Genomic DNA, 24,700 nt, shown 5'->3' on the forward strand with positions numbered 1-24,700 from the left:
TGAATGTGTTGCATATGAATACTACTGAGAAAGTTGAGACCGGACAATCGTATGGATAGCCTTTGTTGGTCAGGCAGTGCCAGGAAATTAATGAATGGTTATAAAATAATGTGTGTTTCAATGGACATTGTATCTATTGTCAGATGGCTTAATCCTGTAAGGGATACCTTTTGTGCTTTCATTTCTTGTTTGGGGTTGCTGTCTACCTATTGCGTGATGGCTTCATCACATAAGGGATACTTTTGTGTGTTCATTTCAAGCTTTGGGATATTATTTATCTATAACCAGATGACTTAAACCTACAAGGGTGGTCACACACAAACTGCCACCAAGGGATGCTGCAACTGTACCAGTGCCTCATTTTAATGGAAGATAGGAGTAGGATGATGATGATGAAGAAACAAAATGTTTTTCTATTGGATGTTCAGTGTTACCAAAGTGGTAAGGGAGTGATTGAGTATCTGGCCCAGTTTGTCCTCCTGTGTCTTCTCTTTCTTTGTTCTTGGGATCGTCTCCTCACCCAGTCTTCAAGTAGGGAAAAAGATTGTGATGATGATGGAGTATTTTTAAATGGCTGAAAATTAAATTGATTAATAATGCATACTCATTTATTGGTTTTACCTAATGAAAGAAGGACCACTACCACAACCTGAATACTAAAATGGAGGTAGGATTGAATGCCTATGGTTTCTAGTCAAGTCAAACTTTCAGTTTGACTACATTTGACCATCAGCTGAGCTGAAAAGGATTAGGGATCTTTATCAGGTTACAAAGTATGCACTGTAGTAAACTGGTATTACTATCATTACAGGTGTTTGGTGGAGGGAAGCAGCTGCTGGATGCAACAGTACAGAAAGTGGTCAATGCTGGTTTCTCTGCATCACTGGCTGAGTGGGCCCTCAGGAACAACCGCAATGACCCAGCAAGGGCCATCAAGGAACTCAGGGCTGTGAGTTAGCCAGTGGTCTCTTTGTTAATATGCATAATTGGCACCATGTATAGTGTGTGATAATGAAACTGCATGACAACAAAAGCACAGAACCTATGGGATTTACTGTATTCTAATTGGTACCAGGCACCCCACTTGTAAACCCAAATTTTCCCTTTTACAACAATTTAGAGGCACTATGTATATATATATATATATATATATATATATATATATACTGCTATGGTAAATATAAGAAGCACACATCGGCGTGCTTAGGTTAATAGAAAATGATGAAAAGGGTACAGTAAGGAAGAAACGCCTACTGTACCATATAGAGGTCTGAGAAGGGCATTAGTTAAGGGGTTCTGAGGCTAGGGGATGGAGAGCTGGTGGTCTCCACCACCAGGGAGTAACTCTTAGCATAGGGCCTCGTCTTTGAATCCCTCAGTGTCATCAGAAACCACAGATTTTGCATTGTCAGTGTTGGCAGAAACCAGCACAGATGCGCAATAACAAAGTCTTCTAGCCAAAAAGTGCATGATAATGGCAAGAGTGCAGGCTTTCATCTAGCAGTGATAACAAAAATCGCCATAACCAAGTGTGTAATAACCAGAGGTTCACTGTACAGTAATCATTCACGTATCTGAACTAATTGGGCCAAAGGGGGCCGCATAATGCAAAAAATTTGGATAACAACAAATACCATACTTTAGGCGTACAATTGTCTTTAAAATATAAATGCATTGCATTATTCACCAATTTACAAGCCTGCCTTCTCAATCTCATCCTCACTGTTGTCATTACTCATGGATATTGCGATGATGTGCTGTTGAGGTGGATTGTTGGCTGCATGATGGTGTAGGTGATAGTGAAGGTGATGTTACGGGAGTGGTCGGCTGGAAGATGTTTTGTTGTTAGCTTAAACACCCATTTGCTCTGATTGCTGATGAACAGGCCACGAAGTTCTCAGAGGGAGCTTGAGGTCTTTTGAAAGGGTGGTATAGCATTTGGCTGCTCACAGTAATCAGTGAGGTCTTTTCCAGCCTTAGGCATAGGGACAGCAGGTTATTGTTTCAATTTGCTCTGCCATGTACTGGGCACCGTACGAGATTCGCCACACACATGAAATTAAAATTTCTTGCTTTTGTGTATTTGTTATTATTTATTAACCCTTTCATGCACGGACTCCAATCGAGTCATTAAATACCATCCTGTACAACGCACCATGCTGCACATCGTGTCAAACAAAGGAGGACACAAGTTTCCCGCCGATGTGTGTCATATTTTTTTTTACCCGATTTGTGTCAAGGCCTGCGCCTGAGAGGGTTAATTTTATTAAGTATTCAGTATGGAGGTTCAGAAAATGTCGAGGTTCATGTAATGCATGTTTGGATACATGAGTGATTACTGTGCTCTGTAACTGCTGGGGGAAATTTAACCTTTTCAGTCTGATGACATGTTTTTCTTATTACCTGACAGTTTTATTCAGCTAAAGAGAGTTTTTGAACTAGAAGGATTGGACACGGCCTTCATTAACCTCTTCACACTCACTACTGTGGTGCATCCCCCTCCCCCCCAAAAAAAAAATAATTTGGTAGCTGCGAGAATAACTATGAAAAAGATGTGACTGGCCTAAAAGGATTAAAAATGTTGAAATTAACTTATCTGAGTCTACCACTGAATAACTATTGATCAGCTGGATGTTGGGTATTCCATGTGGAAACTGCATCAACATGATGTTTCGAATATGAGTATTACTTGGAGATTTCTTTAGTAATTGATATTACAGTAGAATCAACTAAATCACAGCTTTATGAAACTGAGCACAAGCCGTGATTTTGAAAAATCCACTATAGTCGTTCTATTTTATCAAGGCAGTTTGGGTCGGGCCCTCTGGGACCTCACTCTGTTAGCTCTGTTGCCACATCGTCGCCACACACGTGCGCTCTCTCTCTCTCTCTCTCTCTCTCTCTCTCTTTCATATTATATATTAACTACTACTAATTGTATTTTCTTAATTTTTTCTCTTGTTTTCGACTTTTTTTCCACACCACCCCAGAGGTAAAAGTCTATAGGTGCGTTATTTTCTTTTTCTTTTTAAATAGCTTCCATGGCGGGAGACTGACCGAGTATGACCCGCTCATCCAGGGCTGTCCCTCGTGTCACCACCTGACAACGTCTCAAAGGCAACGCTGACAAGTCTTATGAGATGTATACTATACTACAGCTTTTTTATTGAATTACATCTATACAGAGTGTTTAAAATTCATTTATAAGTAGTTACTAGCTTAAAATAGGAGAGTGAGAGAGAGAGAGAGAGAGAGAGGTGAACACAAATAATTACACGAGTGTCGGCGGCGATGTGACAACAGAGCTAACAGTGTGAGGTCCCAGAGAGCCCGACCCAAATTGCCTTGATAAAATAGAACGACTATAGTTAGAAATATAATATTATGGAGAAAATTGCTTATAGGTCTGTCATCTTGGAAAATTTGCCCCCCAGCGCCCACAAACCCACATCAAACGGGTCACCAGCAAGCACTAACAACTTGGAAAAGAAATTAGTAGAGCATTTTTAACAGAACAAACAATATTGTAAGATTCTTACTTGACTCTGACTGATGACATTGCTAGAATGGACAGGGGAGGGGCTCCAAGGCTTGAGGCAGACTATGGACTCTTAGCACAAGGTGAGTGTGCTGCTGCCCCCTATATGCCATTTCCTCCTCATCACCCTTCCTCAGGATCCCTTTAAGTCCAATGCAGAGACAACGGAAGCGGTGTTGTCATCGTCCTCAGCTGCCTCCGTGTCATCATTAGAGTTGTTGATTCATTGAAAATAATTCTTTACCAAATGGGGATGGCCTTTCCATATTTTCTATTGAAATAAGACTTTCACAAGTTACTTATTATTCCTGAATTACCACAGCTACTGGACATTTTTATAATTACCTCTGAAAGCTATAAATGGGGATTTAGAATGCATGATCCACTGACACATCCAGTCAGAGTAGTGGTTGGTAAACAACGTGGTTAATTGGAGAGAGCGTCGGTACACACCCGCGGGTGACCTACGTGCTTCCTTAAATACCATAAAATAGGTATACTGTATTTTGTTTTTTCCACTCACTTCTTGCGGTCCCAGTTCAACAGTTAACTATCTGTGTTGCATATGTACCAAAATTGCTTAACCTGAGATTGTGAGTTTATTATAATATCGGTGGATTCGACGTTCCCATTTGGTAAAGAATTACCACGTTGAGACTGTAATGGTTGGCAACTTTTGCTTTCTTCTCACCGCTGTCAGTCCTTCTTATTATATCTAACTTTTGGGTGTAAGTGAACGTTGGCTTCTTCTTCTTCTTCTTCTTCCCCTTCCTCGAAGTTGTAGGCTTAGGAGGGCTACGATCAGCCATGGTAACACTGGACAGGCAGAGGAAGCATGGGGGGGGGATCCTTCTATGAACCACACTGGAACCACACACTAACAATCAAGAGGAGGCGATGCACTGAGCCGGGTGCCGGGGCATCAAGCCCTTTCAGTATGTCCTTCATGCTTTTTGTGGGAGGGAAGCACTTTGATTGGATTATAGTAAGTGCTGTGCTTGAATATGATTGGTTTAGTAACTGTCATGCTTGACTATGACTGGTTTACACCCAGCTAGATGTGCAGGTTTGAGGTAATAGTGGTGTGTATTACATGAGGCATTGGAAAAGCGTCACTTTTGAGGCTCGTTTCATTTTCATTTTTAAAGGCTCCAACATGCTTGCATGCGTTGGCCTTGGTCACCTAATGGTGGCTTCCCATTGCAGCCTCCCTGTTCAGTCCCTTAACCCTGAGGTCACACTTAATGATCTCGTCCCATGACTTTCTCGGTCTACCCCTCGAAACCCCACCCCCAATATTAACACTTCTCACCCAGTTATCATCCCCCATCCTCTCCACATGTCCAAACCATCTCAATCTACCTCTCCTCATCACAACACCAATACACTCCAGTCCCATCCTACCTCTCAACTCTTCCATTGTGAACCCAGCCCCCCCAGACCTTGGATGCAGGGACGCACTACACATCCACCTTATCATTATCATTTCTGTACGTCTGAGCCAGCGAATATCCTCCTCCTTCACTGCCCAGGTCTCACTACCATACACCATTACACTCCTAACACATGCTGCATACAAAGACCCCTTAGCACGTAGGGAGAGTCCTCTCAATGTCAGGAGAGGCAAGAGCTCCCTGAACTTCTTCCAATCACTTCTCACCCTAGCCACAGAGCTAGCTCCAGCCCCACCTCCAGCACACAACATGTCTCCCAAATAACAAAACTCTTCCACACACTCTAGAGATTCACCAGCAAGTTCAATTCTTTCACATCTGACAATCTCCACCTGCTATCCCCGACACACCGGACACATAAAATCAGCATTATCTCGCAGTCTACCTCTGATACCACTACACCTCTTATGCACCCATTTATCACAAACACCGCACAAGATGGAATTACTTCCCACGCCCTTGTGGCAAACTGCACATGGCCACTCTCCCTCGTCTTTGACAGTACCACCACAAACCCTAGATATCATAACTTTTGTTTTATCTGCATTTACCCTTAAGCCCTTGTGCCCCATACCATCTCTCCACTTCTTAAACCTTTCCTCCACCTCCCTTTCGTTCTCTGCAATCCACACCAAATCATCAGCATACAACAACTCCCACGGGAGTCCGTTTCTAAAGTCACGTGAAAGGGCTTCACGTACCGTGATAAACAACATGGGACTCAAAACTGACCCCTGATGCACACCAACATTCACGGAAAACCCATCACTCAAATCTCCATTCACTCTTACCTGGGTGTGAGCACCCACATACATAGCCATAACCACCCTAACCAGCCACTCCTCCAAGCCAAGCTTTCTCATTGCCCAATTCACTACCTCTCCAGGGACTCTGTCAAAGGCCTTTTCCAAATCAACAAAAACAAAATAAAGATCCCTTCTCCTACCAATATATTTTTCCTGAAGCTGTCGAACAATGAATATGGCATCAGTGGTCCCCCTACCTGGCATAAACCCAAACTGCATCTCATCAGTATTCACTCTTTCTCTAATCATACCTTCTAAAACTCTCTCCATTACCTTCATTATCTGATCTCAAAGCTTTATACCTCTATAATTTCCTCTTTCCAGGGCATCACCCTTCCCTTTATACACATTTACAATTACACTCTTCAGCCAATCATCTGGGACAACACACTCATAAATAATCCCATTTATCAGGTCAGTGACTAACTTCACCCCTATATCGCATGAGGCCTTCAACATTTCGGCAGTCAACCCAGACACACCTGCTGCCTTCCCCACCTTCATCCTGCCTATTGCCTCACTCACAGTAGCAGCATCAATCAAAGGCCAAGGGCCAGACACTGGATCTGCTGGCTCCAAACCTTCTCTGTCCCAGTCAAACTCCTCATTCAACAACCAGTTATAATGCTCTCTCCATGCATCTTTAATATCCTCACTGTTCACCATTACCCTTCCTTCATCATTCTTCATACACTACTCACCTATAATATCTCAATTATCCCTCTTCACCTGACCTGCCACCCTAAATATCGTATTTTTCCTTTCCCCGTGATTTAGGTTATCAAGTAAAAGTCTCTGTGACTCAGACTTTGCCCTGTATACCTCTCTTCTAGCCCTATGGTTGGCAGCCAAGTATTCCTTCTTCTACCACCCTTCTTCCATTCCCAGAAAAGCCTTCTCTTCTCCTTAACTGCAGCTTCTACACCCTCATCCCACCACCAAGTTACTTTATGTCTTGGTGGTCCTCTTGTCCAACTGCATGTTACATCAGTAACTCTCAAAAGATTGTTCTTGAGGGCTCTGTACTGTTCATTAACGCCTCTATCTACAGCTCCCTGTTCAGCCACCACTCTCCTCAACTCGCTGCATTCGCGAATTTCATGTAATTTTCACAAGCTACTGATATTGCAAACTGTTGCATGATATTGCCGCATATTATGAATCTACTATTTAGGATCATCCGATTTAGGAGATTCCATAGTAGTGTAAAGACGTTTGGTTCAGTATGACAGAGTTCATTACACGTATGGTAGACACTGACACCTAGTTTAATGTAAGCTACATTATTTTGTCTGAAAATTCCAGGCAGCCAGTGGTCAGCCTCCTCCATCTTATGAACGTGGCTACAGGCAAGAGGAGGAAGAAGACAGTGGAGGGTTGGGAGGCCGTGGCAGGGGAGGCAGAGGTGCAGGACGAGGCAGAGGCAGCAGAGGGAGGGGAGGTCGGGGTGGTGGTGGCCCAGACAATAGTGATGATGACTATGAACAGACACCAAACATGCCACGCCCTTCTGGCCCTGCCTCTCTGTTTGATTTCTTTGATGACAAGATGATTCAGAAGAAAGGTAGGTTAAATTGGTGCATTATACAACTAAAGTAAGTATGGTATATAACTGAGTAGAATTGGTGTTTTGCCATAAAGGACTTTTTTTAATCCATGCTGAGCTTCAGACCTTGTCTGAGACACAGTGAAGGTCTGCACTGGCATAGCTGCAAGCTTCATATTTTGATTATAAAACAGTGACTCTGGGGAGGTAAACTAACCTACAATGACTCAGCTTGGCAGGGCTTAACGAATTCATTATGATGTATCGTATCCTTCGTATCGCTTATAAAGGCTCGATCATGCTTGCATGTGTTGGTCTTGTTCACCTAATGACAGCTATCCACGCTCATTAATTTCTGACAGCCTCCCTATTCAGTCCCTTATCCCTGATGTCTCATTCTGTGATCTCATCCCAGGTCTTTTTCGGTCTGCCTCTCACAACCCTATCCCCTAAGTTCACACATCTCACCTTCTGCACCCAGCTGTCATCCTCCATCTTCTCAACATGACTAAACCGGTCCTAACCATCTCCTCAACTCTTCAGTTGTAATCCTAGCCCCCCCCCCCCCAGCCTCGCATTCATGGATGCACTACACATCAATCTAATCAGTCATTTCTGTATGTCTGTACCCACAAATATCCTCTTCCTTTATTGCCCAGGTCTCACTACCATACAGCAGTACACCTCCTAACACATGCCACATACAAATATCCCATAGCATGGAGGGAGAGACCTCTCAGTGTCAGGAGAGGCAACAGCTCCCTGAACTTCCTCCAACCACTCTGTGCCCTAACCACAGAGCTAGCTCCCACCCCACCTCCCACACATAGCATGTCCCTCAGATAACAAAACTCTTCCACACACTCAAGAGACTCATCAGCAAGATCAATCCTTTCACGCCTGAGTCTCTACATGCTCTCCCTGACACACCACACACCTGAAATCAGCATTATTTTGCAGTTTGCATCTAATACCACTAATGCCACTGTTTATTTTGTTTTTGCTACCTTCTGATGATTGTGTTGAGATAAGAAGAGATTACATTGCAGTATAAAAGATCTCTCCTGAGCCGAATAAAATTGTTTGAAGGTAGCTAGAGGAAAATGAAAAACATGCCATCAAATTGAAGGAGGTAGACCTGTGATTTATGTGAGCCAGACAGCACACTTACCTATAAATATCACTGGAAAATCACATTTCCACAGTCCAGTTTTGAATTAAATTTTTACTTTAGATTGATGAAAATGGTTAGTTGGCATTTCATGTAGATATGAAAACACCATATGTAATAGCAATAAAAATGGGATATCAGATACAGTTTAAAGCTGTTCTTAGACCTCAGGAGGCTTTCTTTAAAAGATATCAGCATTGAGAGCTTTTCAAACCTCAATGTTGAGGCCTTTTGTGGTTGGTACTTAAGTCATGTCATCAGCTTTAAGGTCAGTGGAAAGGCCTCAGCTCTGTGTTTCCAGATGGTGATGCAAAAGCTCAGTCTCAAAAGTCAGACGTGGTTGGAAGAAATATTGAAAGCAGATACCCTATATGTGCTGTACTGACAGTGATGGGGTTCTACATGCCTATAATAAGGTAATTTCATACACTGTGTGCGTGCAAAGTGTGATGATGTTTGGCAACAAAATATGGACAATAACAGTGGAACGTAGTTAGTAAGTACTGCAAGGTGAAATGAGAATAAGATGGCTGTGTAATGCAAAGCTGAGAGAAAGAACAACATAAACAGTGTAAGAGGATGTTTGGACATTTTGAGATTCAGTAACGTGATGCCTACAGACAGGCTGATGTATTTTGCTCATGTTGAAAAAATGTGTTGAGAGTAACTAGTCAAGTGCTGTACAGTACAGTCATATGTGGATGGAAGAGCCAATGCTGGCAAATCAAGGAAAAATGGGATGATGTCCAGAGAAAGGACCTCAAGAGTAGGGTGCATGATTAGAGTGCTGCAAGAGACTGAGTGAGTTGCAAAGCATGAAAAAAGGGGGGAGGATGAGGGGCTTACCCATGGAACACTGCCTTACAGAATGTATACCATTACAGCACACCTTATTATCCGGTGGGGTTACAGTATGGAAAAGTTGACCGGATAATGATTTATTGGATACCAGGATGATTATAATGTGGATTCAATGGGGATATGTTTGCAAGAAAAAAAAAAAAAATCTTACTCTCTAGACAGGTTCATTTATCTCCTCTAATGTTTGATCTGATTACTCTCCTTCACTATGTCATCTATGGGTATGATAGAGTAATAAGAGAAGTGAAGTGAAGGTAAGACAATACTCATAATCTCAAAACACGCGTAACTAGCCTCAATTTGTGCTGGGTCCTAGCCAAATCATCACGGGTCCCCCCTGAGGCTGGGGGACAGGTGGCATCCCTGGGCACTTACTTGTCCTCAGGAGCACTCACATCAGGTGAGGGAGAGCAATGTGGAAAGTTAGAGGGAGTTGAGTCGAGCATTTCGTGGGGGAGCGTTGTGGGAGGTAGCTGCGCAGCTGATCCATCACTGGGTCCCTAGCCTTTTGCACAGAGGAAAGACACCTGCTGCCTTGCGGTTAACATGTCAGCAGACCTGTTCATGGTACAGATGGTTGAATGGGGTATCTGTAGCATTTCAGGGATGCTAGTAATGCCCTGGCTGCCCTGATGGTATCTCGTGATATCCAGTTTCATGTTAAGTGTGGTGTTCTTCCCTGGGCACTTCACCTTCCCTTTGCCAGAAGCAGCACCCTGAGCACCACGTGTTCTGCTAGGGGTAACACCTCAGCCAGATATTATCACAGACTTTCATTTTTTTTCACTTAAAAAATAAATAAATAGATAAAATTAAAGCACACACATCGATGCCTTTCGATCACTAGCACTGCACGCAAATGATTGCGGGAGTTCTGTAATGTGTAATGTTACATTTGGGAGTGAAAGAACGATACAACACCACAGACACGAAATGTGATCACAGCTCCAGGACAGATGAGAGAGGGAGAGTGAGCAGGGAACAGGGTGGCCCAGTTGTTCAAAGGAATGGCCGGAGCTACAGGGCTTGCGTAGAAGCGTTGGAATGGGTTTCTGCGTACATAACACTGGCAGCAATCTTGGCTCCAACAGATTATGGTCAGCTTGTGTATGTGTCGGCACGCATAGCGAGCTTTTTGTCTGTCATCTTTGTTATAGTGGGAGAGATGCATCAAATACAGGAAGATGGTCTTGATTTGTTCCACACCATTATAGCGATTTATCAATTACCGGGAGATTGGATAATGGGGGTGTGCTGTATACAGTGTATACTGGTGTGTATGTAGAGGTTTCAGCAGGCACCAATACTTAAATACTGATTGTATGATATACTGCAATATTTTGTAGATGTGCTTATTTACAAGTAGTATCTGGTATTGTTGGAAAAAGTATTTTGCTCTAACTGTTTTTATTCAACATTTACAAATGACTGTTGCTACTCTTGACAGAAAAAGTGAATTTTGTGGAGCCAGTAGCAGATGTAAGAGGTCCCTCATACCAGGATGGGAGGAGAGGTGGTCAGGGAGTAGGAAGAAGAGGCAGAGGCCAGAGCAGTGGCAGCTCTTACGGAAGGGGGACTGTCAATGGCAGGTGAGGAAATAATCACATTTGTTTTGTTTACTTGTTTGCCATGCCTTCAACTTACTTTTAATAAGAAAGTCAGTATAGAATTACAAAATGTGTCCCATTGCCTTGTATGCCATCATATACGGTAGTTTGTCTGACAAAAAATAATGGACAATATATAATTTTTGCCAACATTAATTCTGTAATGGTACAGAAGAGAGCCTACACATAGTGGCACTGTGATCCCAAAGTGGAACCATTGTGGACCCAGGAGTCATACCTCATCATATTTCCCTGCACCTCACTGTGGAAAGGACCTTGATCTGACTCTGGTGAGGCATTGTCTACGATAAGGGTGCACCAGTTCCCTGTAGTATATGTACTGTACTGTACATGTAGGATGGCCCATAGAAGCAGTTGCTTGTCTGTGGCTGACAGAGGTCTGTGTGGCTAAACAGACAGGGGTTAAACTGCAACAACTTCCAGTAATGTTACCTTCATAAATAAGATGATGATGGTAAATATCAGTACTGTGAATGGAACAAGCAGAAGGCGTTAAAAAACTTTGTATATTGGTATGGTAAACTGTATGGGAACAGTTACTGTATTGTACCACCAAAAAGTGCTTCTTCATTCATTATGCTGAGTCAGCTGATTATTTGAAACACTGTGGACTGTCGTATGACTGGATTATTGGAGAGGAAGTAGTTATACAGTATCACTAACATTTTTCTCATCATCTTTGTAAGTTAGAAATGTACTGAATCTATTAAAATATAGCTACTGTGTGATTAACTTCAGTTGAAATGTGCTTTGAGGGTAAAGGCTGGGAGGGGTCCAGGCTCAGATTAATTTCCCCAATAACTTATTGCCTTAGTGCAAAATTTGCCCCTGTGTGCCCTTTTTCCATGTCCCCCAAATTGTGTAAGCAGGGTCCTGCCATATATTGGATAACAAGTATACTGTCTTGTTACCATCCTTACCATCTAACCCTAGGAACTGCACAATAAATTGCCAGTACTTGCTGCAGGTGCAGTACATGAGATGAAATTTCTGATTAATATAATCAAAGACAAATTACAAGTAAAGCATTGATCTTGAATGCATGAATTGACAGTGTAACTATGTAGATCAGAGTCTGAAAGCATACTTACAAGCCACAACTACAGTTTTTATATTTTTATATTTTATATTAATATCTATATTTTTTATTTCCTTTATCCTAGTGTGTCCCCACCTAACCTTACTACTGAGAACTGGCCAGCCCCTGGAGAGGATCCTACCCCTACTGCAAGCAATAGAACTTTCTTGGAAAGCAAAGAAATGATGGAGGAACGAGAATATCAAGAGAACACAGCAGCCCCACCACCATACAGACAATCTGGGGGAGCTAGGGGACCACGTGGGGGACAGAGTTATGGGAGCCGAGGACAGGGTTCTGGTAGTAGGGACGAAGACAGAGGTCAGGGTGGTTTGGAGCGAGATGATGGTAGAGGCCACGGGTATTGTAGTAGGGGACAGCGATATAGCCGGGAGGATGGAGCCAGAGGCCAGAGTTACAGCAGAGAGGATGGAGGTAAATCTACAGGATATAATAGGGAAGATAGTCGGGGTCTGAATTATGGCAGGAATGACCATTACCAGCAAGATAATAGGAGGGGAAGTAGAGGGGGTAGAGGTGGAGGATACAGAGGTGGGGGTTATGGTGAGTGTGGTAACTACTATCAGGGTGAGGGAGGTGGGAGGGGTGGGAGAGGAGGTGGGTACAGATCAGGCAACAGTGGGAATTACAACAGTGGTAGTGGAGGTGGCAACAGCTATGAAAACTACAATAACACCACTGGAAGACAAAGCAACCACAACCCTAGAGGAAGAGGAAGTGGGAACTGGAATCCAAGAGGGGGAATAGCAGGGATGAGGTCAACATCAGAATATACAAACAAAGAGATGGAGATGATCAAGGCCTTCCAGCACAGTCTGACAATGGAAGGACACTATGATCACCAGCCACCCAGGGTTAGTTACAATGCTGTTCATTTAGTCCTTTCAATCTAATGATGTATTTTTCATTTTACTCCTTCTAATTCAACTGATATGGTTCATCTTAGAAGATATTTTTTCAGTAGTGAAGATACTGACTGTGGTTTTTGAGAGAAATGAAGCCACTGAATACACAGTGAGGTTGGATGGTGAGGAAATGGTAAATGTGAGTGCATTTAAGTACTTGGGTAGTGTGATGATTAAGGATGGGAGTTTATAGGATGAAGTGCTTGAAGGGGTTCAACAGGGAAGAAAGGTTCTTTGAGAGCAGTGATAAGAAATAGGGAAGTGAACAAGGAAGTAAAAAATTTGTTGCACGATAGTACTGTGATACCAAGTCTAACGTATGGAGGTGAAGCTTGGACCTTGTTGGAAGGACACAAGAGTGAGGGCAGTGGAAATGAGTTATTTGAGAGGAGCATGTGGAGTTACATGGAGAGACAGACTGACAAATGAGGATGTGAAGGAGCATTGTGATGTGGATGTGATAGAAAGTGTTAGGAGAAATACACTGAGGTGGTTTGGCCATGTGGAAAGGATAGAGAATGAGAGACTAATGTTGAGAGTGTAGGTGAGTGAGGTGGTGGAGGGGAGAGGGAGACAGAGACCAAAAATGAGATGGAGGGATAGAGTGGAGAGGTACAGTATATGAGAGAGAGGGGTGTGAGCTGGGGGGAGGGCAGTGAAATGACGGGGGACAGGGTGACTTTTTTTTTTTTTTTTTTTAATTCAAGAAAGAAGGAACCAAAGGCCAGGATCCCACAAACCATTCCTTCCAAGAAAAAACAAAAACAATACAATCCCCTTACAGGATTAAGGCATCTGGCGATAGATAGAAGATATTTATGGAAGCTGTATCTTAACCCTCCAGGCCATTAAGTCTCCCTTAAGGTAAATAAATTACAGTAAACTTGAGAGGGACATCGTCACAGTCATGGAGTTGAATAGTTGAAGAGTGATTTGTGAACTTCAATCCCTTATTTTAATCCGTTATTTTTTCTTGCTAATGACAGGCAATTCTCAGCAGCAATGGGAGATCTCTAAGTGAAGGGGTGAAGAAAGTATTTCAGCTTCACTTACCATGAAGGATTATTCTTAAGCTGGGTAAAATTGTCAAGCAGTGGCAGGAATAAATATGACATAATTCTGTTCAAGAGGTTCATGCTGATTCGTATGGTATTGTTCGTATCATTTATATAAGGCCCTAGCATGCTTGTGTGCATCAGTCATTGTCACCTAATAGCAACTGTCCATACTGCTTGATCTCTAACAACCTCCCTGTTCAGTTCCTTATCCCAGAGATCACAATCTATGACCTCATCCTAGGTCTTATTATAGTCTGTCTCCGGCAACCCTAACCCCAACATTCACACTTCTCATCCTTCGCACCTAAATGTCATCCTCCATCCTCTCAACATGCCCAGACCATCTCAATCTACCCCTCTTTCACAACACCAATACATTTGAGTTTCATCCATCTCAACTCTTCAACCACAATCCATCCCATCAACATGCCCAGACCATCCCAATCTACTCATCACAACACCAATACATTCAAGTCCCATCCTTCTTCTCAACTCTTCAGTCTCAGTCGTAGCCCCCAGGCTTCATCCTTAAGGACACACTACACATCCCTTTAATTATTGCCATTTCTGTAAGTTTGAACCTACAAATATCCTTTTCCTTTACTGTCCAGGTCTCACTACCATACAGCATTACACTCCTAACACATGCCCAATACAAAGATCCCTTAGCATGGAGGAAGAGCCCTTGCAATTTTAGGAGAGGCAACATCTCCCTGAACTTTCTCCAACCACTTCCTGCCCTAGCCACAGAGCTAGCTACAGCCCCACCTCCAGCACATAACATGTCCCACATATAACAAAACTCCTTCATACACTCAAGACTTTCCTCCAGGATCAATCCTTTCATGCCGGACAGTCTCTACATGCTCTCCATGACACACCACACACATGAAATAAGCATTATTTTGCAGCCTGCTTCTAATACCATGGTGGCGACCATCATCAACCCACTTGATGAAGCGCTGCCTACTTCGTCCTTCACATTTATCATTCTCTTTCTGTGTCTTCCCTCCTCTCCTCATATTTCTTCCATTTTTCCTGTCACTTTTATTACTCATTTTTCCTTTTCAGGTGGCTTTACATTGATTGTCAAGCCTAATGGTTTCCTGTATGCCAGCTATAGATAGATAGATAGATAGATAGACTCTAGTATCACTACATCTCTTATGAAGTCAACCATCACAAACACTGCACAAGATGGAGTTACTTCCGACACAAACTTCGTATGGCCACACTCCCTCTGCTTTGACAGTATCGCCACCAGCCCTAGATATCATTATTTTTGTTTTATCCATATTTACTCTCAAACCTTCGTGCCCTAATCCGTCTCTCCATTTCCTAAAACTTTCTCCTGTCTTTGATTATGCAACATTAATCAGAGTGACAGTTGTTGGCTTCTCTTCTTCTTGTACAGTCCTTAAGTAACTACAGAGTACATGTACTCTTAATTCAGCAATGTTCTCGTTATTGTTATGTTGATTTAATGTTTACAATTTTTTTGCACCCTTTTTTTTGGCCAGTGATACCCAGTTTTCATTTTGAAGATACCATGTAGAGGCAAAAATAAGCTAAAAAGTGGGTGACATATAAGCTAAAAAGTGGGTGATATATGCATAAAATAGCACAGCTATTTAGGTGCAGCCTGGTTAAGTCTTTGCTGCCACATTACCTGAAGTGTCTCTTTTCATTGTTTTATAACTGATATTCATGTACAGTGGTTTTTTAGTGGCAGGATATTGAGGTAGTTGTGAAATTTATTTGGATTGGTTTGGACTTACTCGTGTTTCTGTAGCTTCACATAAATGTATCTGATATAGCCAATCTGGATGCTGAAACATTAAAAAGGGATGCCAAATCCCTGATCATGCCCTTCTCACAACATTCATCCGGCCAGCATGATCTCTTAACAGTCCCCAGTCCCCACTGACTTCCATACCTCTCTTCTGCACACACTTATCCACCATATCTCTCCACCTTTTCCTTGGCCTACCTCGCCTCCTCCCTCTTTCAGATTCGCTCAGACATACCTTTTTCACCACTTTATTGTTATCCATTCTCTCCACATGACCACACCATCTCAGCACACTCTTCGACTGTGGTGTCCACAGACTTCCTCAATCCACATCGTTCATGAATCACATTATTTCATATCCATTCCACTCTCTGTACTCCATATACATTCCTCACAGTCCCATCTCCACTGCTCTCACTCATGACTTTTCATTTTCATGCCACACCATAGTCTTACATCCATATGTTAAGGCTGGCACTAACACTCCTTCATGTAAGCCTTGTACAGCTGCAACACTCAAGCCTGTTTCTTATCAAGGCCTTCATGGCACCAGCTACATTTCCTTCCTTGTGTCATTCTACTTTCCACTTCTTTTGCACATTTTCCTCTCTTTTCTATCACTGTACCCAGGTATTTCAACTCTCTCATCAATTTCAGTTCTCTCTATGTTTACTGTAACATCGCACTGGGAGTCACCTTCTCTCTCAGTAACCATCACTTTACTTTTTTCTACATATATTCTCAAGGCATAATGCTTACAGACATCAGCAAAACTCTGCACTAATCTACAACATTCTTGTCCAGTATTTGCAAGTAGTGCTGCATCATCAGCATACAACAAATTTGAGATATTTCATCCATCACCTTTCATTACCAATATCATCCCTCACTCCTTTACTTGTGTTTTTACTTCTCTCATCACCCCATCTATATATATATTGAACAACCTTGGGGACATCACACAGTCTTGTCACACGCCTACACCGATCGTGAATCATTCACTTAGATACCCATTTACCCCTACACAGGCTTCACTACCGTCATAAACCTCTTGACGGCACCTAGCAGCGTACCATCTACACCGTACATGCGCAAAACCTTCCACTATCCTTCTCTGTCTACGTTGTCATACGCTTTTTCCAGATCCATGAATGCCAAAAACACCTTGTCCTTTTCACAAGCCTTCTCCATTATCTGTCTTACTGCAAATATTTGATCCACACATCCTCTGCCACTCCTAAAGCCACCCTGTTCATCATTCACTAGGACTTCTGATATCTCCCTTACTTTCTCTATAATAATTCTTCCATATACATTCCCCACCACACTCAGTAAACTTATGCCATGCACGATAATTCATGCTCTCACTTTGCTCACCTTTATTTTTGTACAAGGGTACAATTACAGCCTTTTTCCACTCTGCTGGCACAGTTTCACTTATCCATGCCTTCTTACATATCGCCAGCAAACACTTCATTCCGCTGTCTCCACTACACTTAATCATCTTTGCATACACCTAAGTGACCCCAGCTGCTTTCCCATTTTTCAGTTGCTTCACAGCGTTCTTCACCTGTGCATGTGTCACATTTCCTGGCACTGCATTCCTTCACTGCACTCCTCCAGAACCAATCATGTTTACAGCAACTGCTCTTCTCTATTCCCATTCATCAAGCTTTCAAAATATTCTTTCCATCTGGTCATTACTTCATCCCCATGGTTAATAATCTACCACTTGCATCCTTCTCATTATTACACATCTTTCTGCTGTCACTTCTACATTTCTGCACATCTTTCTGGAATGACTTCCTATTTTCAGAGTAATTTGCTTTCATTTTTCTTCCCAGATCATCATTTACCACCTCCTTTTCCCTCATCACTAGATACTTTATTTGCTTCTTGCTCTCAGTATATTCTGTTCTTGTTTCAATTGAACCTCTGTCCTGTAACGACTCTAGCCACTTCTTCCTCTTTTCCTCCACTGCTCTCTTAACCTCTTCATCCCACCATGCTGTACCTTTTTTTTTTGTTGTTACTATTATTATTATTATTATTCATCTATCCATCCATCATCCAATCCTACATTGCCCCATGAGGAGCATAGGAGCCCAGGGCTAGGCAAGTTGGTTCTGACATTAAGAAGAGAGTGACCAGCCTCACTCATCCCTGAGCGGCATTACGTGAGCAGTAAACCCCAACCATCCCTTGGATATAAACCTTCACGGACTCAATCCGATTGGAGTGCCATAATTACCCAATAAACCACCAGGCACAAAATTTGGTTATATGGTTACCACTCAGCATAGTAAATGGTTTCCTGGTGTAAAGGAAACCATTTGGCTTGTCACTCAGTGTAAAGTCACCCACAGGCAGAAGGAAAATGAAAGAATGAAGGAAAGAAAGACAGAAGAGGGAGTGTAAGTCACCTGTAGGCAGAAGGACGAGGAAGGAATGAAGGAAGGAAAGAGGATGGAAAGAAAGAAAGACGGAGGAGAAGAAAGGGCAGACACCTGAGAGCAGCGCTACATCAAGTGAGTGGATGGTGAGCTCCCCCAGCTACCACAAATTATTATTATTATACTAGCACTCCAATCGGACTGAGCCGGTGAAGGTTTATATTGCTCACGTAATGCCACTCAAGGATGAATGAGGCTAGTCACTCTTATCTTAAATGCCAGGACCAACTTGCCTAGCCCTGGGTTCCTTCGTTCCTCATGGGGCAACGTAGGACTGCATGATGGATGGATGGATTATTATTATTATTATCTTCTATCTTTCTTTTCTTTGTTCTTTCCTCGTCCTTCTGTCTACGGGTGACTTTACACTCCCTCTTCTGTCTTTCATTCCTTCATTCTTTCCTCTTCCTTCTGCCAATGGGTGACTCTACACTGAGTGACAAGCCAAATGGCTTCCTGTACACCAGGAATCTATTTACTACGCAGGGTGGTAACCATATAACCAAATTTTGGCGCCTGGTGGTTTAGTGGGTAATTATTGTGTTCTAATCGGATTGAGCCAGTGGAGAATTATATCCAAGGGGTGGTTGGGGTTTATTGCTCACATAATGCCACTTAGGGATGAGCGAGGTTGGTTACTCTCATCTTAAATGTCAGGACTAACTGCCTAGCCCCGGGCTCCTACGTTCCTCATTGGGCAACATAGGATTGGATGATGGATGGATGGATTATTATTATTATTATTATTATTATTATTTATTATCCACTCACTTGATGTAGTGCTGCTCTCAGGTGTCTACGGTTTCCTCTCCTCCATCCTTCTTTCCTTCCATCCTCTTCTGTTTTTCTTTCCTTCATTCTTTCCTCGTCCTTCTGCCTATAGGTGACTTTACACTTCCTCTTCTGTCTTTCTTTCCTTCATTCTTTCCTCTTCCTTCTGCCTGTGGGTGACTCTACACTGAGTGACAAGCTAAATGGTTTCCTGTACACCAGGAAACCATTTACTATGCTGGGTGGTAACCATATAACCAAATTATGGTGCCTGGTGGTTTAATAGGTAATTACGTTGCTCCAATCGGATTGAGCCAGTGAAGGTTTATATTCAAGGGGTGGTTTGGGTTTATTGCTCACATATTGCCACTCAGGGATGAGTGAGACTGGTCACTCTCATCTTAAATGTCAGGACCAATTTGCCTAACCCCGGGCTCCTACGCTCTTCATGGGGCAACGTAGGATTGGATGATGGATGGATGGAGTATTATTATTATTATTATAATAATAATAATTAGGTGATGATTATTATTTCTTCACTGTTACTGTACCATAATTTCCCAGGTTCATTACTCCAGATTTGTTACCCAGGTTCCATTGTACAGTAAATATTTAATCTCTTCCACAGTTGGCAAGCCAGAGAGGAAGGTTTGATGGAAGTGCAGATTACAGTGGTAATTTTGTTGGTGAGTTCAGCAGTTACAGTAATTTTAACTTGTGTACAAACTCTTGATGTATATTAATAGTTGTTTTCTTGTCACACTTATGCTTAGGCTCCCTAAAATTTCTGTTCTTATTGTTACATTTTCTCCTGTTTACAGGCATTTTGTTTGCATCTAAGGAAGATGGCTCAAGCCAATTTGGAGCCCCTCTCAAGTGTTGTTGGGTAGGAAGTAACATCTCTCTCTAGTCATTGACTTGGGTTGAGGGTAACTCAGCTATATAGCAAATAATGGAAAACTCTTGTATAGGGATATTTCTTGACTAGTAACCACAGGTACTAATGTGAGTTCCTTACAACTGTGTTGAGGTTATTGTGTCATTTTCGTATCATTTTTGAAGGCTCCAACATGTTTCCATGCATTGGCCTTAATCACCTAATGGCGGCTGTCCATGCTGCTCAGTCTCTGGCAGCTTTCCTGTTTACAATAGTTCCTTATCCCTGAGGTCACACTCAGTGACCTTGTCTCAGATCTCTTTCAGTCTACCTGTTGCTACCCTACCCCTAACATTAACACTTATTTTCTGCACCCAATTATCATCCCCCATCCTCTCCACATGCCCAAACCATCTCAATCTACCCCTCCTCATCATAATACCAATAGACTCCAGTCCCATCCTACCTCTCACACTCAGTGAACTTATCCCAGGTCTTTTTCAGTCTACCTCTTGCTACCCCACCCCTAACATTAACACTTCCTACTCTCTGCACCCAGTTATCATCCCCATCCTCTCCACATGCCCAAACCATCCTGATCTACCCCTCCTCATCACAACACCAATACACTCCAGTCCCATCCTACCTCTCAACTCTTCCATCGTAAACCTAGCCTCCTTCACCCCCCCAGCCTTGCACTTACGAACACACTGCACATCCACCTAATCATTGCCATTTCTGCGTGTTAGAGCTGGCGAATATCCTCTTCCTCTACTTCCCAGGTCTCACTACCATACAGCATTACACCCCCGACACCTGTCAGATACAAAGATCCCTTAGCACGGAGGGAGAGCCCTCTCAATGTCAGGAGAGGCAATAGGTCCCTGAACTTCTTCCAACCACTCCTCACTCTAGCCACAGAGCTAGTTCCAGCCCCACCTCCAGCATATAATATGTCTCCCAAGTAGCAAAACTTTTCCAGACACTTAAGAGACATACTAGCAAGTTCAATCCTTTCGCAGCTGGCATTCTCCACATGCTCTCCCCAACACACCGCATACCTAGGTATATGAAATCAGTGTTATCTCACAGTCTACCTCTAATAGCACTACATCCCTTATGCACCCACTTATCACAAACACTGCACGAGATGGAATTACCTCTCACACCCTTGTGGCAAATCACACATGGCCACTCCCCCTCATTTTTGACATTACCATCCCCAGCCCTAGTTGCCATCACTTTTATTTTATCTGTATTTACTCTTAAGCCTTTGTACCCCATGCCATCTCTTCATTTCCTAAATGAGAAGAAGTAGAGGCAACCTACGTCACATTGCACCATGACATCATTGTCAGCTGATGGTTTTGGGAAGCGGCTAGTGTTTTGGCTCAGAGAGCAACAAGGAGTACAGGAAGGCTTGCACCGTTGACAGCAACACTGAATTTAGCCCAGTTTTGCCTGCTGTTTTGTATTATTTGGGGTGTGACAAGTATCCAGGGACATACCGTAAAAGGAATGTTGCTTCCACCTTGTGTACATCGTGAGCTGTGAACTGTGAGTGCATGAACTACGAGGAACCATTCTTTAAATGAATGCATAAAACAGGTAGCAATAAATCAGGATCCACAAGCCAGTTTGCTCAGTGGCCAAAAGATTTTGTTCATGTTATCAGTTATGGCTCTTGTTCTTGTCTGACATGTATGGAAATGCATGATTACAGCCTTACACCTTACTAACCTATATACACACAAGCTCAACATGGGTTGCAAGGTCTTTGTACATCACAGAGCCAAAGGAAAAGGTTTCATTTACTAGCTAAGAATAGGAAAAGAATCAAAAATCACTTTTGTCATTGTTGTGCTACCCCAGTCTGTCTGATCACTTACATCCATCAACTGCTCCTGCAGGACCATCCTGTGCGGTGAACCAATTTTCCCATGTGGCAGACAACGTTTCGCCACAGTGAGGCATGCAGATCAGTGTGGAAATTTTGTTCCTGGGTGGACACCACATTTGTGTCTCTCCATCCAGTTAACAGGGGCACCATAGCAGGCTCTGCATCATCCCTTTACTATGTGGTTACCTCCCAGCACTGTACAGTAAATAGTTTCCTGAATTACAGGAAACAGTTTGGCTTATCACTTGGTGTAGAGCCACCCAAAGCAAAGTCTGTCTATCTATCTGTTGCCAAACGCCATAATCTTGTAATGGGTGGCTGTTTGACTTTGAGTTATTCGTTTTACGGGGAGGGGCACTAACCCTCCACCAACCAACTTGTTGACATGTAGGGAGCACGTATGGTTTGGTTATATGGTTGCCACCCAGCGTTGTAAATGGTTTCTCGGCTTAAAGGAAACCATTTGGCTTGTCACTCAGTGTAAAGCCACCTGTAATGGAAAAAAAAAAAGCAACAAGAAGTGACAGGAAAGATGGGAGAAATAGGAAGAGAGGAGGGCAGGCACAGAAAAAGATTGATAAAGGCTAAGGAAGAAGTAGGCAGCACTACATCAAGTGAGTGGATGATGGTTGCCACCACCTACCACCAGGAAATAACTGTGAAACCACCAAGTGAAAGGGCTCTGGCTTAACAAAATGTCTTGACATGTGTGCTCCCCAGAGTCATTTACAAAAGTCACTTACAATACACCCATTCAGGATGCACTTTTTTTTTTTTTTTTTTTTTTTTTTTTTTTTTTTTAACATGTAGACCAAAAATGCAGACAGAAACTCATGGAAATGGAAAAAGAATGCAAGTTGCTTAGTTCCATTCTGGGAGACATGACATAGTGTATATAATGAGGAAACTGTGAAAATATCGTATGAGCCTTGCATGTATTAAATGATGTTAGATTCGGAAAGTGGTGGTTAACTCAGTGTCAAGATGGAAGTGATTCATACAAGGTTTACTATCAAGGTAGATTTCCCACATATACTGCTTGAAGCCTCTTTGTTGTCACTGTTTTATGTCTGCTTTATCTGCTCATAGTAGGCTATATGCCCTTAGGAAGCATAACTATAATCTAACTGTGGTCATAATGTAGATGTTTTTTACGGGGCAAGTTTAGGTCTGAACAGAGAATTGATTTACACCTTAGTCTTCCTGATGGGTTTATGAAGCCCTAACATACAGAAGCTTATGTTAATACATTAGCTATATCTATCTGTCTACTGTATATACTGTATATTTGTTCATAGCTACATTGGCCCAAAACAATGTACGCTTTAACATAAAAAGGCTGAACAGTCCAGCGTCAGATCAGGGCATAGGAAAGGCACAAAACAAGAAAATTAGACTAGGTGCCAAGCTTGGATGTGTGCAAAACATAGCTAGCTACTGAACAGGAGTCTACCATGGCATACCACTTGGCCAGTAGCACAGGATGCAGAAATTGTCATCAAAGGCTCATTTCAAAAAGCAGACAAAACACTGTTGACCCTGGGTGAAAGTTATCCTGCCATGTATGACAGTATAAGTGTAGACAAGATGCAATGCAGAGATTCCTCAGCTCTCCTAATTTAGGATGATATATCCTGTCACCATTTCTAATGCTAGAGTAGTTTTGAAACTGGCTAAATGCCACTTCCTGTAGTACCTGTAATTGGAGGATTGAAGGACGTGTTAAATATATATATATATATATATACTGTATATATATATATATATATATATATCACTCTCATCTTAAATGCCAGGACCAACTTGCCTACGCTCCTCATGGGGCAACGTAGGATTAGATGATGGACAGATGGATGGATATATTTATATATAAACTTAGGCCGACACATGCAAGCATGTTGGAGCCTTTAAAAACAAAAACGAAACTTGGATGGTAGGTAGTGCCAACCATCATCCACTCATTTAATGTAGTGTGCCTACTTCTTCCTTCACCCTTATTACTCTTTTCCTGTGTCTGTCCCCCCTCTCTTCCTATTTCCCCCATCTTTCCTGTCACCTTTTTATTACTCTTCTTTCCTTTTCAGGTGGCTTTATATTGAGTGGCACGCCAAATGGTTTCCTGTCAGCTAGGAAACCATTTACAACGCTGAGTGGTAACCATATAAGCAACCCATACATGTTCCCTACATGTCAACAAGTGGGTTTGTGGAGGGTTAGTGCCCCTCCCCATAAAAACAACTAACTCAAAGACAAATGACCACCCCTTATGGGATTATGGTGTCTGGTTATAGACAGACAGAGATGTTAACTTGGACTTGAGAGGCTATAATACAAAAATATAAATAAATCATAAGTACTGTAGTCATAAATAGAAAATAATATCCTTATGAGACAAGTAATTAATGACTGTCTAATTCACAGGCACCCTAGAATTCACTCGTGGGGGACGGGGAGGCAGCAGTGGATTAAGGAGAGGAGGAGGAAGAGGTTATGGTGCTGGTTATTACTGAGGCCATTGTTGTTCTCTCTCCTCTTCCTAATATTGCAATACATAAGAAAGTTTGCAGTGTTACTGGTAAAAGTAGGTAAATTAGCATGAAAATCTGACATTTAAATTAGCTGAGTTGTTGTTGACACTAAAAGAGTTATTAATAACTTTTCTAAGTTTTCTGAAATTTGTTGTGAGTGTCTTTGTTATCACTGCCAGAGAAAGCATACTGTTCTTTAGGGTAATGTGTAGGTTTGCACTAGAAGTGAAAAATGTGTGAGGATCTCAATCCATAACTACAGTATGCAGCTAACAACTTTTGGTAAATATATTTCATGAAACACTCAAAGCCT

The 24,700-nt window shown here is 42.3% G+C and overlaps 1 protein-coding gene across 1 annotated transcript in view; it reads left to right on the forward strand.

Annotated features, from left to right (window-relative positions):
- Tdrd3 (Tudor domain containing 3) overlaps positions 1–24,369 on the forward strand; it is a 63,551-nt gene extending 39,182 nt beyond the window's left edge. The window contains exons 7-12 of the mRNA XM_080284355.1: positions 812–949; positions 7,104–7,362; positions 10,824–10,965; positions 12,168–12,957; positions 19,711–19,768; positions 24,281–24,369. Coding sequence (XP_080140481.1) covers positions 812–949; positions 7,104–7,362; positions 10,824–10,965; positions 12,168–12,957; positions 19,711–19,768; positions 24,281–24,369 — 1,476 coding nt within the window. The remainder of the gene's footprint in view (positions 1–811; positions 950–7,103; positions 7,363–10,823; positions 10,966–12,167; positions 12,958–19,710; positions 19,769–24,280) is intronic.
- Positions 24,370–24,700: the final 331 nt, after the last annotated feature.

The sequence above is a fragment of the Coenobita brevimanus genome, chromosome 101, assembly GCF_032717465.1.
Source record: "Coenobita brevimanus isolate Jiangsu-jjx chromosome 101, ASM3271746v2, whole genome shotgun sequence".
Classification (NCBI taxonomy): Eukaryota; Metazoa; Arthropoda; class Malacostraca; order Decapoda; family Coenobitidae; genus Coenobita; species Coenobita brevimanus.